This window comes from Erinaceus europaeus, chromosome 7 (assembly GCF_950295315.1).
Source record: "Erinaceus europaeus chromosome 7, mEriEur2.1, whole genome shotgun sequence".
Lineage (NCBI taxonomy): Eukaryota > Metazoa > Chordata > Mammalia > Eulipotyphla > Erinaceidae > Erinaceus > Erinaceus europaeus.
In genome coordinates, this window is record NC_080168.1 from 84,612,559 (window position 1) to 84,633,150 (window position 20,592).

Below are 20,592 nucleotides of genomic sequence, written 5' to 3' on the forward strand. Positions count from 1 at the left end.
TAAACAAAAGTGTCGCCGCCGCCTCCTCGCTGGTTTGCCTCCTAGCAATCAAAACACTGAGAGGGCGAGAGACTCACAAGAATACTTGAGAATCATCAGAAAATAATAACAGACTAGAAAAAAATAAAGTGTGTGAAACAGAAAAACACCCCGCTCCCCCCACCAACCCACTGCCGCCTCCCAGTGGAAAACCGGCCCCCACCCGGGCGGGCGGCCATTGGTTGCCTGGGCGGCGGCGCCGCGTGCTCATTGGCAGCTTCGGCCGTCCGTCAGGGGCGGGCTGCCGCGCGCGCCGCCGCGGGCGGGGGGCGGTAGCAGATCCCGTAAGTCGGGCGGCCGCGTAGTTGCTGCTGCCGCCGCCGCTGCCGCCGCCACATTCAACAGGCAGCAGCGCCGCCGTCGCGCCGCCTGTGCGAGGGAGCGAGCGGCCCGCGGCGTCCGCCCGTCTGCCGGTTCCGTCAGCAGGAGCGCGACGTTAGCGCAGCACGAACAGGAGACTCGGGCCTGCCGTCCCATCCGTGCAGCGCACCCCGGGAGGCTCGATGTGGACGGACCCGCGAAGTTAAGTTAGGGGCTCGCGCTTGCACTCCGCCGCCCGCGCCCTCCCCCAGGCTTCCGGCCCCCCGGTGGCCGCGACCCCGGCCCGGCTCTCCGCGTCCCCTGCCCTCGGGGCCCCGGCGCTGCGCCCTCCGCTCGCCTCGCCCGCGGCGGGGGAGGGGCGGGGGTCACCATGGCCGAAGCGCCTCAGGTGGTGGAGACCGACCCGGACTTCGAGCCGCTGCCCCGGCCGCGCTCGTGCACCTGGCCGCTGCCCAGGCCGGAGTTCAGCCAGTCCAGCTCGGCCACCTCCAGCCCGGCGCCGTCGGGCGGCGCGGCCAGCAACCCGGACGCCGCGGCGGGCCTGCCCCCGGTGTCGGCTGTCAGCGCCGACTTCATGGGCAGCCTGAGTCTGCTGGAGGAGAGCGCGGACTTCCCGCAGGCGCCCGGCTCCGTGGCGGCGGCCGCGGCCGCGGCGGCGGCAGTGGCCGCGGCGGCTGCTGCTGCGGCGGCCGCCACGGGGGGACTGTGCGGGGACTTCCAGGGCCCGGAGGCGGGTTGTCTGCACCCGGGGCCGCCGCCGCCGCCGCCCGGAACGCTGGCGCCGCACCCGCCCGTGCCCCCCGCCGCCGCCGGGCCGCTGGCGGGGCAGCCCCGCAAGAGCAGCTCGTCCCGCCGCAACGCGTGGGGCAACTTGTCCTACGCCGATCTCATCACCAAGGCCATCGAGAGCTCGGCCGAGAAGCGCCTCACGCTGTCACAGATCTACGAGTGGATGGTCAAGAGTGTGCCCTACTTCAAAGACAAGGGCGACAGCAACAGCTCGGCCGGCTGGAAGGTGAGCGAGCGAGAGAGAGAGGGGCTTGCGGGGACTTCGGTTCCCGCTCGGGGTCGCGGTGGGGCAGGTGCGGGGCGGGGAGGGGCGGCGGAGAGCGGTCGCGGGGCGGCGCGGGGCGGGGGCAGTGCGGAGCCGAGGGGGTGAAGCGAGTCGGCCGGGACGGGGACCTGAGGAGGGAGGAAAAGTTTGCGAGTGAAGCAGCCGCGGGGGAGGTGCACGCGGCGCTGCGCACCCCTCCTCCCAGACCCCCGACTTTCAGCCGCCTCCTTTCGCTGCGGGACCTCGGGGTGAGGCGGGAACCGGGGAGGCCGGGGCCGCAGGTGGAGAGGCTGCGCTAAGGTTTCTACCGGGTATGGGACTGGGGAGCCCCCCGCTCGTGCGCCCGCCCGCCGGCACGTGTGGTCGGGGGCGCCGCCTGTGGAGCGCGGGGTGCCGCGGGAGCGCAAGTTCAAGTGTGACCCTCGGCCTGGCCGGCCGCGCGGGGGCGGCGCTGCGTCCGCGGGGAGGGAGCAAGAGAGGGAGGGGCGGCGGCGCAGGAAGCCGGAGCCTTTAAAGGGCCGCCAGGCCCGGCGGGATCGGGCAGCGGGAGCTGCTCCCGCCCCGGACGCGCCCCTAAAGTTGAGTTAGCTACCCGGACCGGGACTGCACCCCTTACGGCACAAGCGTGCCCCCCCACCTCCCCCCACACTTGCCGCCTCCGCTGCTCCGTGCGGTGTAGACTCGGACCCGGACGAGGCAGGAAGCTCGGGGACTAGTACTTGGAGGCAGTGGGAGTAGCGCTGCTCTTAGGGGGATCGGGCAAGTCGGGACCTCAGGCCGCGTTGGATGGACATGAGGTGCCACTGGACAGCCAGTGATCTGGAGGGACTCGCAGCTTCTCCGGGAGGCGGGGGCGGGGCGCCCGGGGGAGACCCGGTGTCCACGCTGACAGCCCGGCGCTGTCACAGGCGGAGAAGTAGGTGCGAGGGCTCCCTGGTTCCGTTGACCGGCATCCTGGCTGCATAGCATGACAGATGGATTTTACTCTCATGTGTTACACCAAGGTTGTTTGACACACTGTCATCCCTGTGGTTAATGTGTGTCACAAAGGTCAAGCTACTCACTTTGTCTTGAAGTCCCTGGGGAAGGAGCCAGGATTTTTTATTTTTCCCAAAGTGCGTTTAAGATTAAAAGTACCACTTACAAAATCATTATCAGGCATTATGTGTGGCTTTACTAAGAGTTTCAGCAAAGATAAAAATGCCTCCCCCCCCAAACTCGTATTTGTTCTTTTTTCTTCTCACCCTCCCCCTTTTTTCTTTGACCAGAGCACCACTCACCTCGCTGTTCGTAGTACACAGCGTCGAATCTGCCTATCATGCAAATCCTTTGCTCTACTATCACGTTTTAATCTCTTGGGTTGCTGAAATTTTATTTTTGGCGGAATACTTTTAAGCTACAAAATCAGAAATGTCTGCTAAATTCAGTTTTATTTAACGTTTGAATTCAGATTCTTAGTTGTTCATCTGTCAGTCCTATTTGAGTTAGATACTAAAGCACTGCCATTAAAAAAACCCCTCCATTTTTGTCAGGCAAAGTTTAATGTGTATGTAACACCATATTTAAGTCTTTGGGTATGAATGTCACCTACTTCACTTAGCTTGCTTCTTAAGCACTAAGAAAGGCAGAGTTTTAGGATTATTTCTAGGCTTGCGTCTTCTTAAATTAAGAATATAATTTGAACTTTTAATATCTATTGCCATTTATTTGGTTTCGGTGCCTGGCATCAAGCTCAGGGCTTCATACATGCAAAGCATGTGCACTACCTACTGAGCTACACCTCCTGTCCCCCATTTGATACTTTTTTATTTATTTATATTTATTTATTTGTTTATTTATTCCCTTTTGTTGCCCTTGATGTTTCATTATTGTAGTTGTTATTTGATGTCGTCGTTGTTGGATAGGACAGAGAGAAATGAAGAGAGGAGGGGAGAGAGAAAGATAGACCCCTGCAGACCTGCTTCACCGCCTGCGAAGCTACTCCTCTGCAGATGGGGAGCTGAGGGCTCGAACCGGGATCGTTAGGCCGGTCCTTGTGCTTTGTCGCCACCTGTGCTTAACCCCCTGCGCTACCTCCCGACTCCCCCATTTGATACTTTTAAGAAAAGATTCTAAACTGGGAGTCAAGTAATCTAAGGCTCAATTATTTTTTTTAATTAAATTTCTTACTTATCGTGGTTATTTCTCCCCAAATGCAATTATGATTTAATTCCACCCCCTCCTCGTTTCTTTTTACCAGAGCTACCAGACTTGTTAATCCTTACTAAGGACTAACTGTCCAAGATTGGTGTCCCAGTGAAAACCCATTGGTGCATTTAGGAGTCAGGCTGCCATTTCGAGTGAGCAGATGGTTCAGGTGTGTTTCGTCGGTTGATGCAAGTCAGACTACAGCAAGTGCATTTTCACTTTGAGTAAAAGGCTATTTTAGGAAGAAAAGAAACAGCCTAAAGTCTTCTCTAACTCATAGCTAGTATTCTGGTTAGAGTTTTCATTTAAAAAAAAAAAAGCTACTTGTTAAACCTTAGTTTCAGTCTCAGATCTGACTCTCCTATTTTAAGGATTTTGATAAAGGGAAGACGTTTTAGTATGACATTTAGATTTTAAAAAAGAAGCCCAGTTCTAAAATGTAAATCAACCAAAACTTAACTGCCAGGACTGAGGAGATGCTGCTTTTTTAACTGAATGTTTCCTGCGATTTACTACTGGGAATTAGACTGAATCTTTAATTAACCGCAGTTGCTTGCACTTTACTTCCTGGGGGGCTTTGCCTGACTTTGAAAATCATTTGCTTAGGATAAAAAAGTTGGAAAGCTATTCATTAAAGAAAAAAAAAGAAGCTATAGTTCTGTATTGTAGGATGTGCAGCTCTTATTTGTGCTCAAATCTGCCATGTTCTTGTTTTTAATTGGCCACACCTGCCACACACACAAGGTCATACACAAAGTGGAAACTAAGATTTCTGGAAAAACCTGAGATCTTTTGAACCAACTACTATATTTATAAATAATGAAACTTCATTTCCATGATCTGTTTTCTCACAAAAAAGCTTTCTAAATCTTAGGAAGTAGTGCTATGAACTCTTAATTTTATTTTTCTTCCTGTCTCCAATGGCAGTTTTGAGTTGACTTCTGGTTTTTTATTTTGATATTATTTGGAATGCTTAATTTGGGTTAAAAGAATGCTTCACTAATAAGACTTTACACTTGTTAAAGAAAATTTAAATTAGTGAGAAATTCCTTCTTTTAGAGTGAAGCTTCTTTAATTTGACATATGAACCAGCAGTGCATTTTCTTATATTTAAAATTAATATTTACTCTGCACTTTGGATCTTTAGCCCGCAGGTAAGTAATTTAAATAGTCACGGATATTTCTTACTGCTCAGCCACATTTGATTAAAAGAATTCTGCTGCAGGGACTTGCAGGTTGTTTACTACTAAAATTATCTTTTTATTTATATCTTTTTTTTATTAACTTTACTTATTTATTGGATAGAGACAGTCAGAAATTGAGAGGGAAGGGGTGATAGGAAGGGAGGAAGACAGACATCTGCAGCCCTGCTTCACCACTTGCAAAGCTTTCCCCTTGCAGGTGGGGACCGAGGGATCGAACTGGGGTCCTTCTGCACTGTAACCTGTGCGCTCAACCAGGTGCGCCACCGCCTGCCCCCTAAAATTATCTTAAAGTTAATTTTTTTTTATAGTGGGTTGAAATTTTGGTTACGTTTGGTGAAAGTAGGAGAGAGGATTGAAAGTGGGCAAGGGTACTATACAGTCAAGTGTGATAGTTTATTTTCTAACTAGGCTGCAAGTTGTGTGGGACTGATGTGAGTGTACCTTAAGGCTGATTTGTTTTGTACATAAATCCCAAAATAGATGTCAAATATGAATCCTTTAATTGAAACTCACAGTAAACTTTAGTTTTGTCTATGGTTTTGTGGCATATTCTTGGGGAAATGTGGCAGGAGGAATGACTATTTTTGAATGACATCCCTTTTTTAATTCTTTTTGGTGACAAACACTTTAATACTAGAGAAGAAGGCATCTTTAATATATATTTTTTTAAAGTTACAGTTTGGGGGCCAGACAGTGGTGTACCTGGTTGAGCACACATCCTACCACGTACAAGGACCTGGATTCAGATCTCTGGTCCCCACCATTGGGGAAACTGGCACTAGGGATGAAGCAGTGTTGCAGGTGTTTCTCTTTCTTTTTAAATTTTTTGAAAGATTTTATTTATTCATGAGAAAGATAGGAGGAGAGAGAGAAAGAACCAGATAGCACTCTGGTACATGTGCCGACAGGGATTGAACTCTGGACCTCATGCTTGAGACTCCTCCCAGACCACATTTCTCTTTCTCTCCCCTTTCCTTTTTTAATTTCTCTCTGTCTCTATCCAGTAATAATAATAAAAAAAGTCGCCAGTTCATTGAGACCCTCATAACCGCAATTACTGAAAGGTTCTCTCCCAAACTATGTATACATATCATGTTTGCTCCACTGGAAGTCATTTTTTCTTTAAAAAAAAAAAATTGTTTACTTTAATGAAAGAGATAGAGGTCAGAGCACTACCTAGCTCTGGCATATGGTGGTGCTGGAATCAAATCTGGTCCTCCAATTCCACAGGCCTGAAAGTCTGGCATACTACTGTTGCACATCTCCCTGGCTCATGAGGACGAGGGCAGAGAATACCCAGACAGTAGTTATGGTCCTGACAGGCTGCAAAAGTGTTTCATGTTGTATGCTCTCCATCCTAGCCTTTTAAGCTACAAACCTATATTAGACTTTCAGATAGCAGCTGTTTGTATTTGCCTGGAATTTCTTTGGGAAACTGGAAGTATTTGCATTTTTCTGGAACACTTTGCCCTTGGAAACTACCCAGTGCACTGGCATCATGGGAATTTACTTGGCTAGATTTTTTTTTTTTTTTTTGGTCTATGTATGCTGTAACTTTGCAACTTCCTGGACTCCTCTTGGAAAGGCAGAGCAAACCTTTTTGGTGGTTGGAGAACGCAAAGGGGTTTGTGGCAGTAAGGAGCAGGGTGGTAGGAGAGCAGTGAAGCATCGGCAAGTTCAGCCCTGCTTCCTGCAGTTGAAGAAATGCACTGGCCTTCATAATCGCAATTTTCAGAAACTTACCCAGCATCCTTGGGATGCCCTGGCCTCAGATAACCATTTTTTTCTTGGTGTGTACAAGAATTTGAAATTATGGATGTTCTTCAGTTGTGCACAAGACCAGAGTAACTTGAAAAAAATGTTTAGGCTTGCATTTTAGTTGATATTTTGTACAAATGTACTTAAATTCCTTTTTCTTAACTCCTGATGAGGACTAACAAAATTCGAATCAGTGTCGTAGAAACTGTTATATATATATTTGTCGTAGAAACTGTTATATATATTTGAATAGAGACAGAGAATTTGAGAGAGGAGGGAGAGATAGAGGAGATGGGGGGGAGGGGCAGAGACAGGCACCTGTAGCCCTGCACCACCACTCATGAATCTTTCCCCCTACAGGTTGGGACCAGGGACTTGAACTTGACACCTTGTACCTGTAATGTGTGTGCTTAACCAGGTGCACCACTGCCTGCTCCCCATGCAGAAATTCTTTGCAGTTGTTATTGTGGTCTTTAGGAAACATGAACATACATTATCGTACCATGGTGATATGTATGGTTCAGTCATTGAAAACCACGACCCCATTGGCATTCCAGAGTATACCAGTCAGTTTACCTGTGTTTTGTCATCTTGTAGCTTAAGCACCTTTAGTATGGAATTATAGGTTGGGTTATTCTTGCCACTTGGAAGACTTTTATGTCATCTCAACCCACCTCTCCCTCACTTTTTCTTTTTCTTCCATCCTTGAGAACTGTTACAGACTTGGAAAAAATAAAAAAAGGAGTGGATGGGGAAGGGATAGATAGCATATAGGTTATGCAAAGAGACTCTCATGCCTGAGACTCCAAATCCCAGGCTCAGTCCCCCACACCACCTATAAACCAAGGCTGAACAATGCTTTGGTTTAAAAAAAAAAAAAAAAAAAAGGAAAGCTTATTTTGATATTTGACCAGTAAAATCAGAAAATGGAGCCTGAAAATTTTCACTTATTATTTAGTGAATTTAAAGTAAATTTTACATATGTCTTATTTCAGGCTGTAGTCACAATAGAAGGGGAAAAAAAGTGAGGCCAAGCTGCTAAAAGGACCTCTTCCTCTTTGAAGCCCCCAATTCTAGGTTTCTAATGGCTGAACTCCTAAGGTTATTTTATGGTCTGTAAATCACTTAAGTCTCAGGCCAGGAATCTCTCTCTCTCTCTTTTTTTTTTTTTTGCCTCCAGGGTTATTGCTGGGGCTTGGTGCTTGCACTTGGAATCCACTGCTCCTGGAGACCATTTGTTTCCCATTTTTGTTGCCCTTGTTGTTATTATTGTTATTGTCATCATGCTGCTGTTGTTGCTGGATAGGACAGAGAGAAATCCAGAGAGGAGGGGAAGACAGAGGGGGAGAGAAAGACACCTGCAGACCTGCTTCACTGCCTGTGAAGGGACCCCCCCCACACACACAGGTAAGGAGCCAGGGGGCTCGAATCAGGGGATCCTTACTCCAGTCTTTGTGCCATGTGTGCTTAACCCACTGTGCTACTGCCAGACTCTCCCAGAAGTGTCTTAATTCTCCCTCTTTCTCAGTGTTCAGTTAACCACCCCTCTCTGTAGAAATCCATTCTTAGCTTGGACCCTTACATTATTCTGCCCCATCTTTCCCTTCCCTTGTGTGTGCTTTTCCTTTTTCCTGTCACTCTTAAGTATACCTCAGGACTATTTGTGGATTTTCCCTCTGTTCTGCTTTTCATAACTTGCTCCTCTATTATGTTTTCAGTTACCCATAGGCCATGATGTCTTTTGACTTTCACCTTGAATTCAACGTGTTTAAACACAAACATTTCCCACCTGCAGGGGAAAAGCTTCACAAGTGGTGAAGTAGAGCAGCAGATGTCTTTCTCCTGCTCTATCTTTCCCTCCCCTCTCAATTTCTGTCTCTATCTAATAATAAATAAAAAATATATATTAAAAAAAGAAAAAACCACAAACATACCACATTTTCTCTTTCAGATGAAGCTTCCATCTCAAGTTCCCTGGACCCTTTACCTAATCTTCACTTTGACGTCCTGTAGTATTTTCTTCTCAAATGTTGAGTTGTCCTCAGATTAACATAGTTCATCTTTCTTGGGAGTCTCTTGAGACATTCACTTCCCAATCTTTAACCATTCCTCTAGTTTAGCTCTTTCATTTATGTCTACACTATCCAGGACCTGCATTTTGTAACTCCTGGAAAATCTTGCTTAAAGACATCAGTTACTTCTACCAGCTTCTACTCTCAGCTCATGCCAGAATCACTATTTGTCTTCTCTGAGTGAACACCTTTGAATAGCAACGTAACTAAAGACAGTGATTATTTTTAATGCTTTGTGTGGGAGATTGAACTTAGGGTCTCATGAATGGGCTTTACCACTGAGGCATCTCTCCTGGCTAATATATATATATATATATATATATATATATATTTTTTTTTTTTAATAACTGGTTAGAGACAAAAATTGAGATGTAAGGGGGAGGTAGGGAGGGACCTGCAGTACTGTTTCACCATTCATGAACTCTTCCCCCTACAGGTGGGGGTCCTGGGGCTTGATTCCCCTCCCCAGTACTCCTCTCAGTCCATTTATTTATTTATTTATTTATTTATTTATTTATTTATTTATTTATTTATTTAACAAGTGCATTTAACTCAGTGCACCACCACCTGGCCTCCCCTCAATTATTTTACTCTTTATTTTTGGTGGTGAAGTTGCCTCACACATGTGTGACTTTACTGTTCTCAGGCTAACTTGTTTCTTCATTTTAAAAAAGCATTTCAGTTATGTAGAGACTGAAACAAGAGAGATACCGCCACAGTATTAAAGCTTCCCCAGTGCTGTGGTACTTTGATGTGTTGTCAGAACCAAGACATAGACTGTGCACACCCTGCCAGCTAACATGTCTTCCAGCCTCTTTTTTGATTTTTAGAAAGAAGGTGATTGGGGAAATAGTTCAACTGGCCTTGAATTCTGGAGATTCCTGGTTTGCTGCATGTACTGGAGTGATGCTCTGGCTTTTTGTTTTTTCTTTCTCTGTCTTCTGAAACTTTTTATCATATGCTATAATCAAATCTCTTAAAAGAAGTGTGAAAGAGAGAGGTTCAAAGCACTGTTCATGGAATTTTGTCCATTTTTGACTTTGTTGCTCTTGTGTGACACTAGGAATTAAATCCAGGATGAGGGACCTCTCTGGCCCTGGTGACTATGTCCAAGGATGGTAAAAGATTTCCCTCCTTATTTGTTGAATAATTACTGTGTGTAAGATACTGTACTGAATGCATCTGAATGAATGAAAAAAAAAAAACGCTCATCTTGTAGGAAAGTTAGATGTGACCAGTAAATAACCATGTTTTTATTTTAGTAGTAAAGGTTAAATGCTGCCAGAGGGATAGAGAATGGGAACGCTATCAGGGGAGGGGGTGGGATATATGGAGATTGGGTGGTGGGAATTGTGTGGAGTTGTACCGCTCCTACCCTATGGCTTTGTTAATTTATCCTTTCTTAAATAAAAAAAAAAATAAAAAAAGAAAGGTTAAATGCTGTGTGTGTCTCTATTGGCCATTGAGGTGGGTCTTGAAGATAGAATGAAACAATATATTCAGGGTACTTGGAGTGAGAACCAATAAGCTGCTGGTGAACTAAAAGGATTATATTAGGCTGGCATGGTGACTCAGTGGTGGAATACGTTGCTTTTCATACTTAAGGGCTAAAAACAAAAAGTCCAAAGCAAGTGGAACATCATAAATGGCAGAAAAGTGCTTTGGTTGCTTCCTCATAAGAAAGAATGATTTATGTTCTGAAGACTCACATGCCATGTCAAGAATTACAAATGCAGGCATATCAAGACTTTTTTTAAAGCTGGGTTGGAGAAATAGTTCACTGAATAGGGTACCTGTTTTGCCTTGCTATGCCCTGGTTTGAGCTCAGGCCCACTGTCTTAGCTGATTGAAAAAGTTGAGGTGTAGTAGTGAAATTTCACATGCACGAGACCCAGGCAATGCAAAACAGAAAAAAAAAATGTTACTAGCAATTTTTAGACACAGCAAGTGTTGAAGAGATGTAGAAAGCACTGCAGGGGGATGGGTGGTAGTTAAAACAAAAACAGACTGTCTAGCTCACTACTGTGAGGTTTCATTGTAACACTTGTGCATTCCCCACGAGATGTCAGGCTAAACTGGTCAAAGCAATTAGGAAAAACATGGAGTTGACCAATTGGACTTTTTCCTCACTATTAATGTTTACAGACCAAGTAAGAGTTTAGAATTCCATTTTATCTTTGGCCTTTTCATTCTTTAGGTAGGAAGTATGTCAAACGCCCTTCTTCTTATGTCTTGGTTTTAATTTTGAAGGGGATGGACAGGTACAGATTCTTATCTCCTTTTGGAAAGGAAGAGAGAAGTTAACTTGTTGGTCTTTTTTTTTTTTTTTTTTAAGAATTTATTTATTCATGAGAAAGATAGGAGAGAAAGACCAGACATCACTCTGGTACATGTGCTGTTGGGGATCGAACTCAGAACCTCATGGTTGAGAATCCAATGCTTTATCCACTGCGCCACCTCCTGGACAACAACTTGTTGGTCTTCAGGAGGGCAGATCATATCTTCTAGTAGCCTGTTCCAGTGGACACTAAGTCAGGAGAGTTCCTTGCTTTTTATCACCTCTACATGGAACTTTGAGACCTAGAAAGATTTATTCCTTTAAGCTTCCCCATATATATACACATATATATATTTCTTTCCTTTTTTTTTTTTTTTTTTTTTTTTTTACCAGAGCACTACTGAGCTCTGGTTTTTGGTGGTTCAGGGGATTGAACCTGGGACTTTGGAGCCTCAGGCATGAGAGTCTTCGTATATAATCATTATGCTATCTGCCCTGCCCAATAGTATTTTCTTATAGTGTTGTCCTTTGCATACACAGCTTTGAGATGCTGCCTAGCTGATCTGAGTAAAGCAAAGCTATAAGGGAAAAGAAGTGGCTTGTTTCCTTTTTTAAAAAACACATTTCTCAAAATTTTCTTAACTGGCATTTGTCACAAGTCTGGGAAATGGATCATGGGTTTGTGACTGTCACTTTCTTTCTTTTTTTTTTTTTTAAATATTTATTACCTTTTGTTGCCCTTGCTGTTTTATTGTTGTTGTTACTGATGTCATCATCGTTGGACAGGACAGAAATAGAGAGAGAAGGGGAAGACAGGGGGAGAGAAAGCTAGACACCTGCAGACCTGCTTCACCGCCTGTGAAGGGACCCCCCTGCAGGTAGGGAGCTGGGGGCTCGAACCGGGATCCTTACGCTGGCCCTTGGCTTTGCACCATGTGCACTTAACCTGCTGCACTACTGCCCGACTCCCTATGACTGTCACTTTCATTTTATTATATTAGAGATAGGACAGGCATCTAGATTCAGGGGGAAAATGTTTTGCTGTGTAGTTGCTAACTTCTATTATTGGTTTGCTTGCTAAGTTAAAAATTTGAAAGTAGCTAAATGAACTTGGCTTCTCTAAGAAGAGGGCCTTAGTGGTTGCATTTTGCAATTGAAAAAAAAAAGTCAATGTATGATTTGGAAACTAATTAAGAAAGGGACCTAATGAAAGAAGGAGGAAGAAGAAATAGTCTGGATTTTGTGGGGAGATAAAGATCTTCCCAGTAATTTGGTATCTCTAGAATAATTATCTGAGGCCAGGAGAACACTCACTTTTTCATGTACTGGGATTGGGCTTCCAGCTTCCAGGACAGGAGACTGTCAAGCAGAGGGGAAGCTTCAAGAGTTGTGGAGTAGTGCTGTGGTGTGCCACATCTGTCTTATTCTTCATATATATATATATTTTAATCTACTTATTATTAGATAGAGAGAAATTGAGAGGGGAGGAGGAGATAGAGAAGAAGACAGCTGCAGCCCTGCTTCACCACTCCTGAAGCTTTTCTTCTGTAGGTGGGGACCAGGGGCTTGAACCCAGGTCCTTGCACACTAATGTGTGTGCTTAGCCAGTTGTGCCACTGCCTAGCCCTTGCCTCTCATTCTCTATCTGCAAGAATGAAAAGAAAATGTTTGTTGGGAGTGGTGTAATCATGCAAACATGTAGCCCCAGGAAAGTTCTGTGAGAAAAAAAAGGGGGGGGGGATAAAAGTAGGGGGAGACAGGAAAGTGACTCAGCAGTTAGCTCGCAGCATGCAGGAGAGGCCCTGGGTTTGGTTCCTGGCAATGGGTATGCTGGGAGTTCTGACCTCTACTGTCCTGAAATAAATCTTAAAAAATAGATGCATTCAGTTACCTTAATTTTCTGTCAGAGATAATGTGGCTTCTTAAGTCTTGACACCTGACTTATAGACTAAGTTAAATCAGTGAGGCTTCAGTGCTGGTTTCCTTGACCATAAGGAAACTGCTTAGGGTGGGGGTAGATAGCATAATGGTTATGTAAAGAGACTCCACAGTTGCAGGTTTAGTAACCCCCTATCCCCCCATAAACCAGAGCTGAGCAGTGTGCTCTGGTGTTAAAAAAAAAAAAATCCTGACTGCTTCAAGATTCAGTATCTCTGCAGAGCCAGCTCTGCAAGAATGAGGGAGTGAATGGGAACTTGCAGAGCATGTAACTATCATCTGAGGTTGTTTGTGTAATAACTACCAAGCCTGTTGCTTCTTAGTTACCTTTCCTGTCTGGGTAAGTAGCTATGCAGGTTATCAAGAAACTGACATGCAGTGAGTGTGAAAGCTTCCTGTGAACTATTCTTAGATACTATGTTCTAGAATCTGTGACTGAATTGGTCTTTTTCCTTCTGGATTTTAGAATTTAATTTTCTTTTTGGTGGTCTGTTACCATATTTGCACAGTCTCACCCATTAGAATTAATGAAGAGTAGAAATCATGAAATAGACTCATGGCATCTTGATATGTATTATATGCATTTATATTAACATACGTGCTTTCATATTTGTGATGAGATTCTTCCATTAAAAAAAAAGTTGTATTTATTAGCATAATAGTGAAGTCCGAGAGACACCCAGAGCATCACTCTGTTACATACAGTGCCAGGGATTGAGCTCATATTTGAGAGTTCGACACTTTACCCACTTTGCTACCTCCTAGGCCACCAGAACATTTTCATTTTCTTGATTTTTTTATTTGTGATTAGTCACAGATTACGTCACAGGATTGTGCTATTACAGTGTATAGTGCCAAACTACATGCCAACAAGGTTCTGTTCCCCTACCCTCTTACCTCCCAAACATAACCACCATAGATAGATCGGAACATGGACACTGCTTTTTTTTTTTATATACATAGTGTTTGGATTTCCAGTTTACAAGAGGCCATCAGATTGTTATAAAAAACAAAAACAAAAACAACCGTGAGAGAAAGAACCAGAGCATCCTTCTGCCAGCTATGATGCTGGGTATCCTGCTCAGAACCCTCATGCTTGCAAGGCCAGTGCTCTACCCTCTCTGTAACCCCCTGGATTTCTCAGAACACTTTATTGCTATTCTTCTGTCTTGAAGTATTTGGGATAATTAAGAACCAAATGCTAAGGAAATCTATTATGGTTAAATATTTCTGTAATTAGTCATGTTTTGCTGCAATTTACAGCTCTCGTTGTTTTGTGTGGATGCTTTCCCTGCCCTAGCTACCCTGCTCTGTAGAAGTAATCCCGAGAAGGCTTCTTTGAGGTGTTTTACCTCCCTTGGAATGCTATTTGACCCTTTTAGTAATTATACTGAGAGTGTAAGCATACTCACATAAAAAAGAAAGCAGAATTTAGATGTTTAAAATAAAGCTTTAAAAGAATGGTTGTCACAGCTTAAGGAATGACTGATCATTCTTTTAAGAATGCCCCTTCTTGGGAGTTGGGCCGTAGCGCAGCGGGTTAAGCGCACATGGCACGAAGCTCAAGGCTCCCAATTCGAGCCCCTGGCTCCCCACCTGTAGGGGAGTAGCTTCAAAGCGGTGAAGCAGGTCTGCAGGTGTCTTATTCTCTCCCCCTCTGTCTTCCCCATCTCTCACCATTTCTCTCTGTCCTATCTAACAATGATGACATCAGTAACTACAACAACAATAAAAAGCAACACGGCCAACAAAAGGGAAAATAAATAAATAAATAAATAAATAAATAAAAAAGAATGCCCCTTCAGTAGTACCGAGTCTGATTTCACATTTGAGGCGTGGACCCCCTTCTGCAGCTTCCCTCTTTTATAATAGTTTTGGCATGAGTTTCTCACTGAGGTGTCCTAACTCAGCAACATTCTCCTTTTTTATAAAATCAGTTTGTTGGGAGAAATGACAATTTATCATGTGTGTAGTTTCTTATCCAGAAGTGCTAATATGATTAATATGATTAATATGTTCAGCTTGGTTGAATTTCAAGCCATTCAGCAAATGGTAGTAGGATTGTAGTTTTTACCTTTATATTCTTCAACATATGACTGATTTTTTTTTTTTTTGAATTTTTTTCTTTTTTTTCTTTTACACCAGAGCACTGATCACCTCTGGTTTATGGTGGTGCAGGGGATTAAACCTGGGACCTCAGAGCCTCAGGCATGAGAGTCTCTTTGCATAACCATTATGCTATCTACCCTTTCCCTGACTGATTTATTTTTATTTAAAGATGAAACATGTCAGGGAGACAAAATATAATGGCGAGAATATTATATTCATGGATATAGCCCATGATTACATGAATTTTTTTTTTCTCTGCAAACTATGGGAGGATGTATGTTTGAAGTCAGTTTTTGCTTTTTTCACTACCACCTGATTGCAGTATAAATTGTATTTCTAAGAAAATTAAAAAAAATGTCTTGGTCTAATGCTGAATGTATTAATAGAAAGAGCCTACTTGGTTACTTTAGTCATGAAAGTATGAAGACATTTTAATCAAAGACAAGTCGTTGATGCTTATGATTCTTATACCACACAGGACTTTTGTTTGTGTTTACCACAAACCCTAGAGGAGAAAAAGAAAAGTACCTATGAAGGCATGAACTGAGGTCCATGTTACAGAGAGGAGAGGGGTAACTCAGGGCTTCTAGCTAAGCCTCTTTTACACTCTCTACCCCCATCTGTGTTTCAGATAGTTCTTTTAAAATCGCCTAGGAGGAAGAAGTAATGAGTGGGGTAAAAATGGGGGGAGAATCCACAACACTGCAACCATTCATATTCTAAGATAATTTATCAAAACAGTCCTTTGCATGACTAAAAATTTTTTTTAAAAGTTTTATTCATTTATTTTTTTGGTAATCCTTCAGTGAATGGGATTTGAAATGAGCATCTCACCCCCTTTAGTCAGGTGCTCCATTGGTAGCATACTTAGACTATTTCAGGTATTCCCTTTAAAAAAAACATTGAATTTCAGTAAACACACTTGTAAGTAAGCAACCTGCTGTTTGCACAGAAGCTCTCATCTCCTGGTGAGGTTCCCTTCCCCCTGGTTACTAGTTTGCTACTTTGGCCTGGAACAGGTCTGCAGTCATCTTTCATAGATCCCTGGGGGCGTGGAGCCTACTGATTAGAGCATAACGTCTTGTTAGATCTTTGTTTCTTGTGCAAATGAACTTGACTGTCACTAAGACTACATATGTGCACAGGCTAAAAGGTTTTTGCAATCAATGTGCCTTTCATTTTTCACCTGATTATAGCTTTTGGGTGTATAGTTACTCATTCTAGCTATAAACATCTTACAGTATTTTTGTTTAACCCAAATGCAGTGTGTGACCTTTAACATCCTGCATGACTGTGCCTTAGAATTTGACATCCTTCAATTTAGATGGAATTCCCTTGCTTTGTTTCCTGTGATAGTGTGGGGAATACACATTTTGACTCTTCCAGCCAGAGGTGGAGGAAGACAGGAAGAAAGTAAAATTGGAACACACAAAGAGAGTATTAATTATTTCTGCTGGGGTGTGGTCCAGCTAGGTTTTTTATTTTTATTTTTATTTGAATAGGAATCTGAGCTTGCAAAAAAAAAAATAGTGCAGAAATTTAGCACTAAGAAAATGCTATAATCGTATTTAGTTTTCTTTGATCTGGAATTATTTCTTCACTGGTTTGACATTTCAGGCCTTTGAACTCCTTTGCATTTAAGTACACATGGCAGACAGAACTAAAATGCTTGTCATGTCTTTTTCATGTCTTTTTGTGATGTATTTACCAGTCCCAAGTATGGCTCAACAGAACAAACTGGAAAGTGGAATGAACATTATGTTTGCATTTCTGCCCTGAGGAGGGTTATATTTTGCTGCTACTGACTAAAAGTTCACATGTGTAATTCTGTACCCTTAATGGAACCAGAACCACCATAAGAAAATTAGAGATTGATGATGTAGAGAGAAATTCTTGAAGCCAGTTTTACAGTATTCTTTTAAAAAGTAGCAAAAGTCAGACTAGGGAAATAGGTTAGTACACATAAAAGGTAGCGAAAGCCAACTTTTGCTGTAAGTGCTTGGCTTGGTTTTCTTTTTCTCATTTATTTTTCTCATTTCTCATCTAAGACTAAAAGGGGGAGGGTAGATGTAGGAGGTCTGTCTGCTGTTCTGTTTTCACTTTTCCATTGAATGAAGATTGCAACATGTAACCTTTTGTGCTTATGAGGGTACTGATCTAAATGGCACAAAAATAAAAGGCTGCCCCCTACACTTTTTTTTTTTTTAAATCCTTTGGTTTCCTTCTCATTTTAGCTCCCTCATTTAAGATACTTGATTTGAATAAATTTGTACAAGGTTTTTTTTTTTTTGTTTTTTTTTTTAAAGATTTTATTTATTTATGAGAAAGGTAGGAGGAGAGAGAAAGAACCAGACATCACTCTGGCACATGTGCTGCCCGGGATGGAACTTGGGACCTCATGCTTGAGAGTCCAAAACTTTATCACTGTGCCACCTCCTGGACCACATGTACAAGCTTTTTTTTTATTATTCTTTTTAGAAAAATTTTTTGTTTATTTATTTTCCCTTTTGCTGCCCTTGCTTTTTTCTATTGTTGTAGTAATTTATTTTGTAAATATTGATTCCCTTTTGTTACCCTTGTTTTATTGTTGTAGTTCTTCTTCTTCGAGCGTTTGCCCTTCTTCCGTAGCCAGTCAACAGTGTCAGGTTATTATTGTTGTTATTGATGCTGTCGTTGTTGGATAGGACAGAGAGAAATGGAGAGAGGAAGGGAAGACAGAGATGGGGAGAGAAAGACACCTGCAGACCTGCTCCACTGCTTGTGAACGACTCGCCTGCAGATGCGGAGCCGCGGCTCCAACCCGGATCCTTACGCTGGTCTTTGCACCATGTGCGCTTAACCGCTGCGCTACCGCCCGACTCCCTGTTGTTGTAGTTATTGTTGTAATTGATGTTGTCGTTGTTAGATAGGACAGAGAGAAATGGAGAGAGGAGGGGAAGACAGAGAGGAGGAGAGAAAGACACCTTCACCGCCTGTGAAGCGACTCCCCTGCAGGTAGGGAGCCGGGGGCTTGAACCGGGATCCTTATGCGGGTCCTTGCTCTTCATGCCACGTGCGCTTAACCTGCTGCTAAGGCCCAACTCCCCTTGTACAAGCTTTGAATGCAAAGTATGAGTAAAGTTTCTTTGTTGATTGTTACTAGTGCGCTTTACTTATTTACAATAACCCTGTTTACCGTTCCCATTAGAAGTTATCACAAAATTATTGATAGTGCTGACTCTAATCAGAAATATTGACAGATATGATGTCTGATAAGCTTTTTTTTTTTTTTTTTTTGTAAATTATAACCTTTATTTATTGGATGGAGACCATCAAAATCGAGAGGGAGGGAAGGGGGAGATAGAGAGGGAGAGAGACATCTGCAGCCATGCTTCACCACTTATTAAGATTTCCCCCTGCAGGTAGGGACTGGGGGCCTGAACCCAGGTCCTCGTGCACTGTAATGTGTGTGCTTAACCAGGTGCACCACCACCCAGCCCCAAAGCTGTCTTTTTTTTTTTTTTAAATATTTTATTTCATTTTAATGAGAGAGAGATACAGAGAGAATGACCAGAGCACTGCTCATGGTTGGGCTGAGGATTGAACCTGGGACCTCTTGACCCTCAGGCATGAAAAGTCTTATGCATAATCATTATGCTGTCTCTCCAACCCCCAAAGTTGTCTTTATGAGTTATTTTAAAACACTGGCATTCCCATTTGTTGTCTCGTCCTTGTGTTTTGGCTCAAGGGCTTTCAAGTTTATTAAACCTGATGTGATAGAAGATGTGAAGAATTATGGAGTCTTAGTTTGAACAGATTAAAAAATGTGGCCTGCTGCAGAAAGTGGCCTCTCTTTGGGTCATATGGAGATTTTTGAAACTACTACCTCCCACACTGCTCAAGAATGTATTTCTATGTTGAGCTGGTGACAGCTGTCCTCCTCCCCTACGGCAAGCTTTCTTCTGAGTTTGGGAACTACATTAAGTTAGCTGAATTTTCCCTTCATATATATATATATATATATATATATATATATATATATATATATATATATATATATATCCAATTCCCATTTTTCCCCAGGTAGCCAATCCTAACTTCCTAAGAACTAAGATTTCTATGGGTTTTCAAAATACGAAACCCCAGACACTGCCTTTTACTGTGAGTGGGCAGTGACCACTGTAGAGGTGGTAGCACTCTTGTACAGGGAAACCACGCTTCTTGGATGAGGTAGTTGGCTGGAGAAAGCCTGTGTTGATTTTTGGATGCTTCCTTGTAATTTGGCAGCAAGTTTGACGGGGCATTCTGAAGGACTTATTTTATGTTTCTGGAAGGACTGATGATATAGGGGAATATTTGGCAGTCTGTAAACAGAATATAGAATTGTGTATAAGTGAATCCAGTTGTATGAGCTATCTTTCTATATCAGTTTTCAGTTGTGTGGAATATTGAGAAAGAAATGCTCCCAGTGTTAGTGGTCAGTTCCATTTAGATTGCATAAATATGGCTGACATTTTTCTAGTTTACCTTTTCACATTTTGAGCAACATCTTGTGATTTTTCCATTCCTCTTTTAGACAGTATTGTGTTCAAACAAGTGTTGATTATACTGTTAAAGCAGAGGGAAAGGGCCTGGGATTACGTTGTATTCTTTAATATCATGAACATATGAGGTAGATATCATTACAGTTCTCACTTTTAAAAGATTTATTTTATTTACAATATGTAAAAGAGTTTCACATGTGTGTATGCGAGAGAAACCAGAGCTCTGGTACATGGAACACTGGGGATTGAATCAGGAATCTCAGGCATGCAAGCCCCACACTGCTAGTTGAGCCACTTCCCAGTTATTACAATCTTCATTTTGTAAGGAAACTGAAGCTCAAAGTTAAATATTTGCTTGATGCCACTCTGTAAGGGAACCAAAGAGACCAAGAATCACCAAAGCAAACTTTGAGAGAGAAAAAAAAAAAGAACAAAAATAGAGACATCACACTTCCTGACTTCAAACTATGTTATAGGTCTGTAGTGATCAAAACGGTGTGGTACTGGAATAAATAAATAGACACAGCAATGGAATAGAATCCAGAGCCCCCAAACTCTCACACATATAGACAGTTAAATTGTGACACAAGGGCTTAGGGCATAAAATGGAGAGGCTTTTATTTTTATTTTTTTGGTAACTAATGCTGGGGCAATTGAGTAGTTACATGTAGAAGAATGAAACCATAAGCTAAAAGGTGAAAGACAAATACCATTCATGTAGGATTTAGGAAACACAGAAAGCAAAGGATAGGCTGAAACAATTAATAAACCTTTGGTCTATACCAGCATATCTAAAGACACTGTTGGGTTGGGGGAAGGGATCAAAAGAGGCTTAGATACCTATGGTAGAGGAAGATGGCACTTTGGTGGTGGATGGAGGTGTGCTGGTATGTATTTTGGGGATATGTACTTGTGTCACAACAACTGTCTTATAAAATAATTCCCATACAACATTTTCCTGGGGCTGGGGCTATCATGCACAAGAATCTGGGTTCAAGGCCCTGGTCCCCACTTGCAGTTTGGAAGCTTCACAGTCAGTTGAACCGTACTACAGATGCCTCTCTTTTCCTTTCTTGCCCTGTATGTGTGGTCCAGGCTCAGTAGATAA

General features: G+C 43.1%; 1 protein-coding gene across 1 annotated transcript in view; it reads left to right on the top strand.

The window, feature by feature from the left end:
* Window positions 1–278: 278 nt before the first annotated feature.
* Window positions 279–20,592, top strand: part of FOXO1 (forkhead box O1) — a 113,627-nt gene continuing 93,313 nt past the window's right edge. Inside the window, exon 1 of the mRNA XM_060194896.1 lies at window positions 279–1,375. Coding sequence (XP_060050879.1) covers window positions 731–1,375 — 645 coding nt within the window. The 5' untranslated portion in view covers window positions 279–730. The remainder of the gene's footprint in view (window positions 1,376–20,592) is intronic.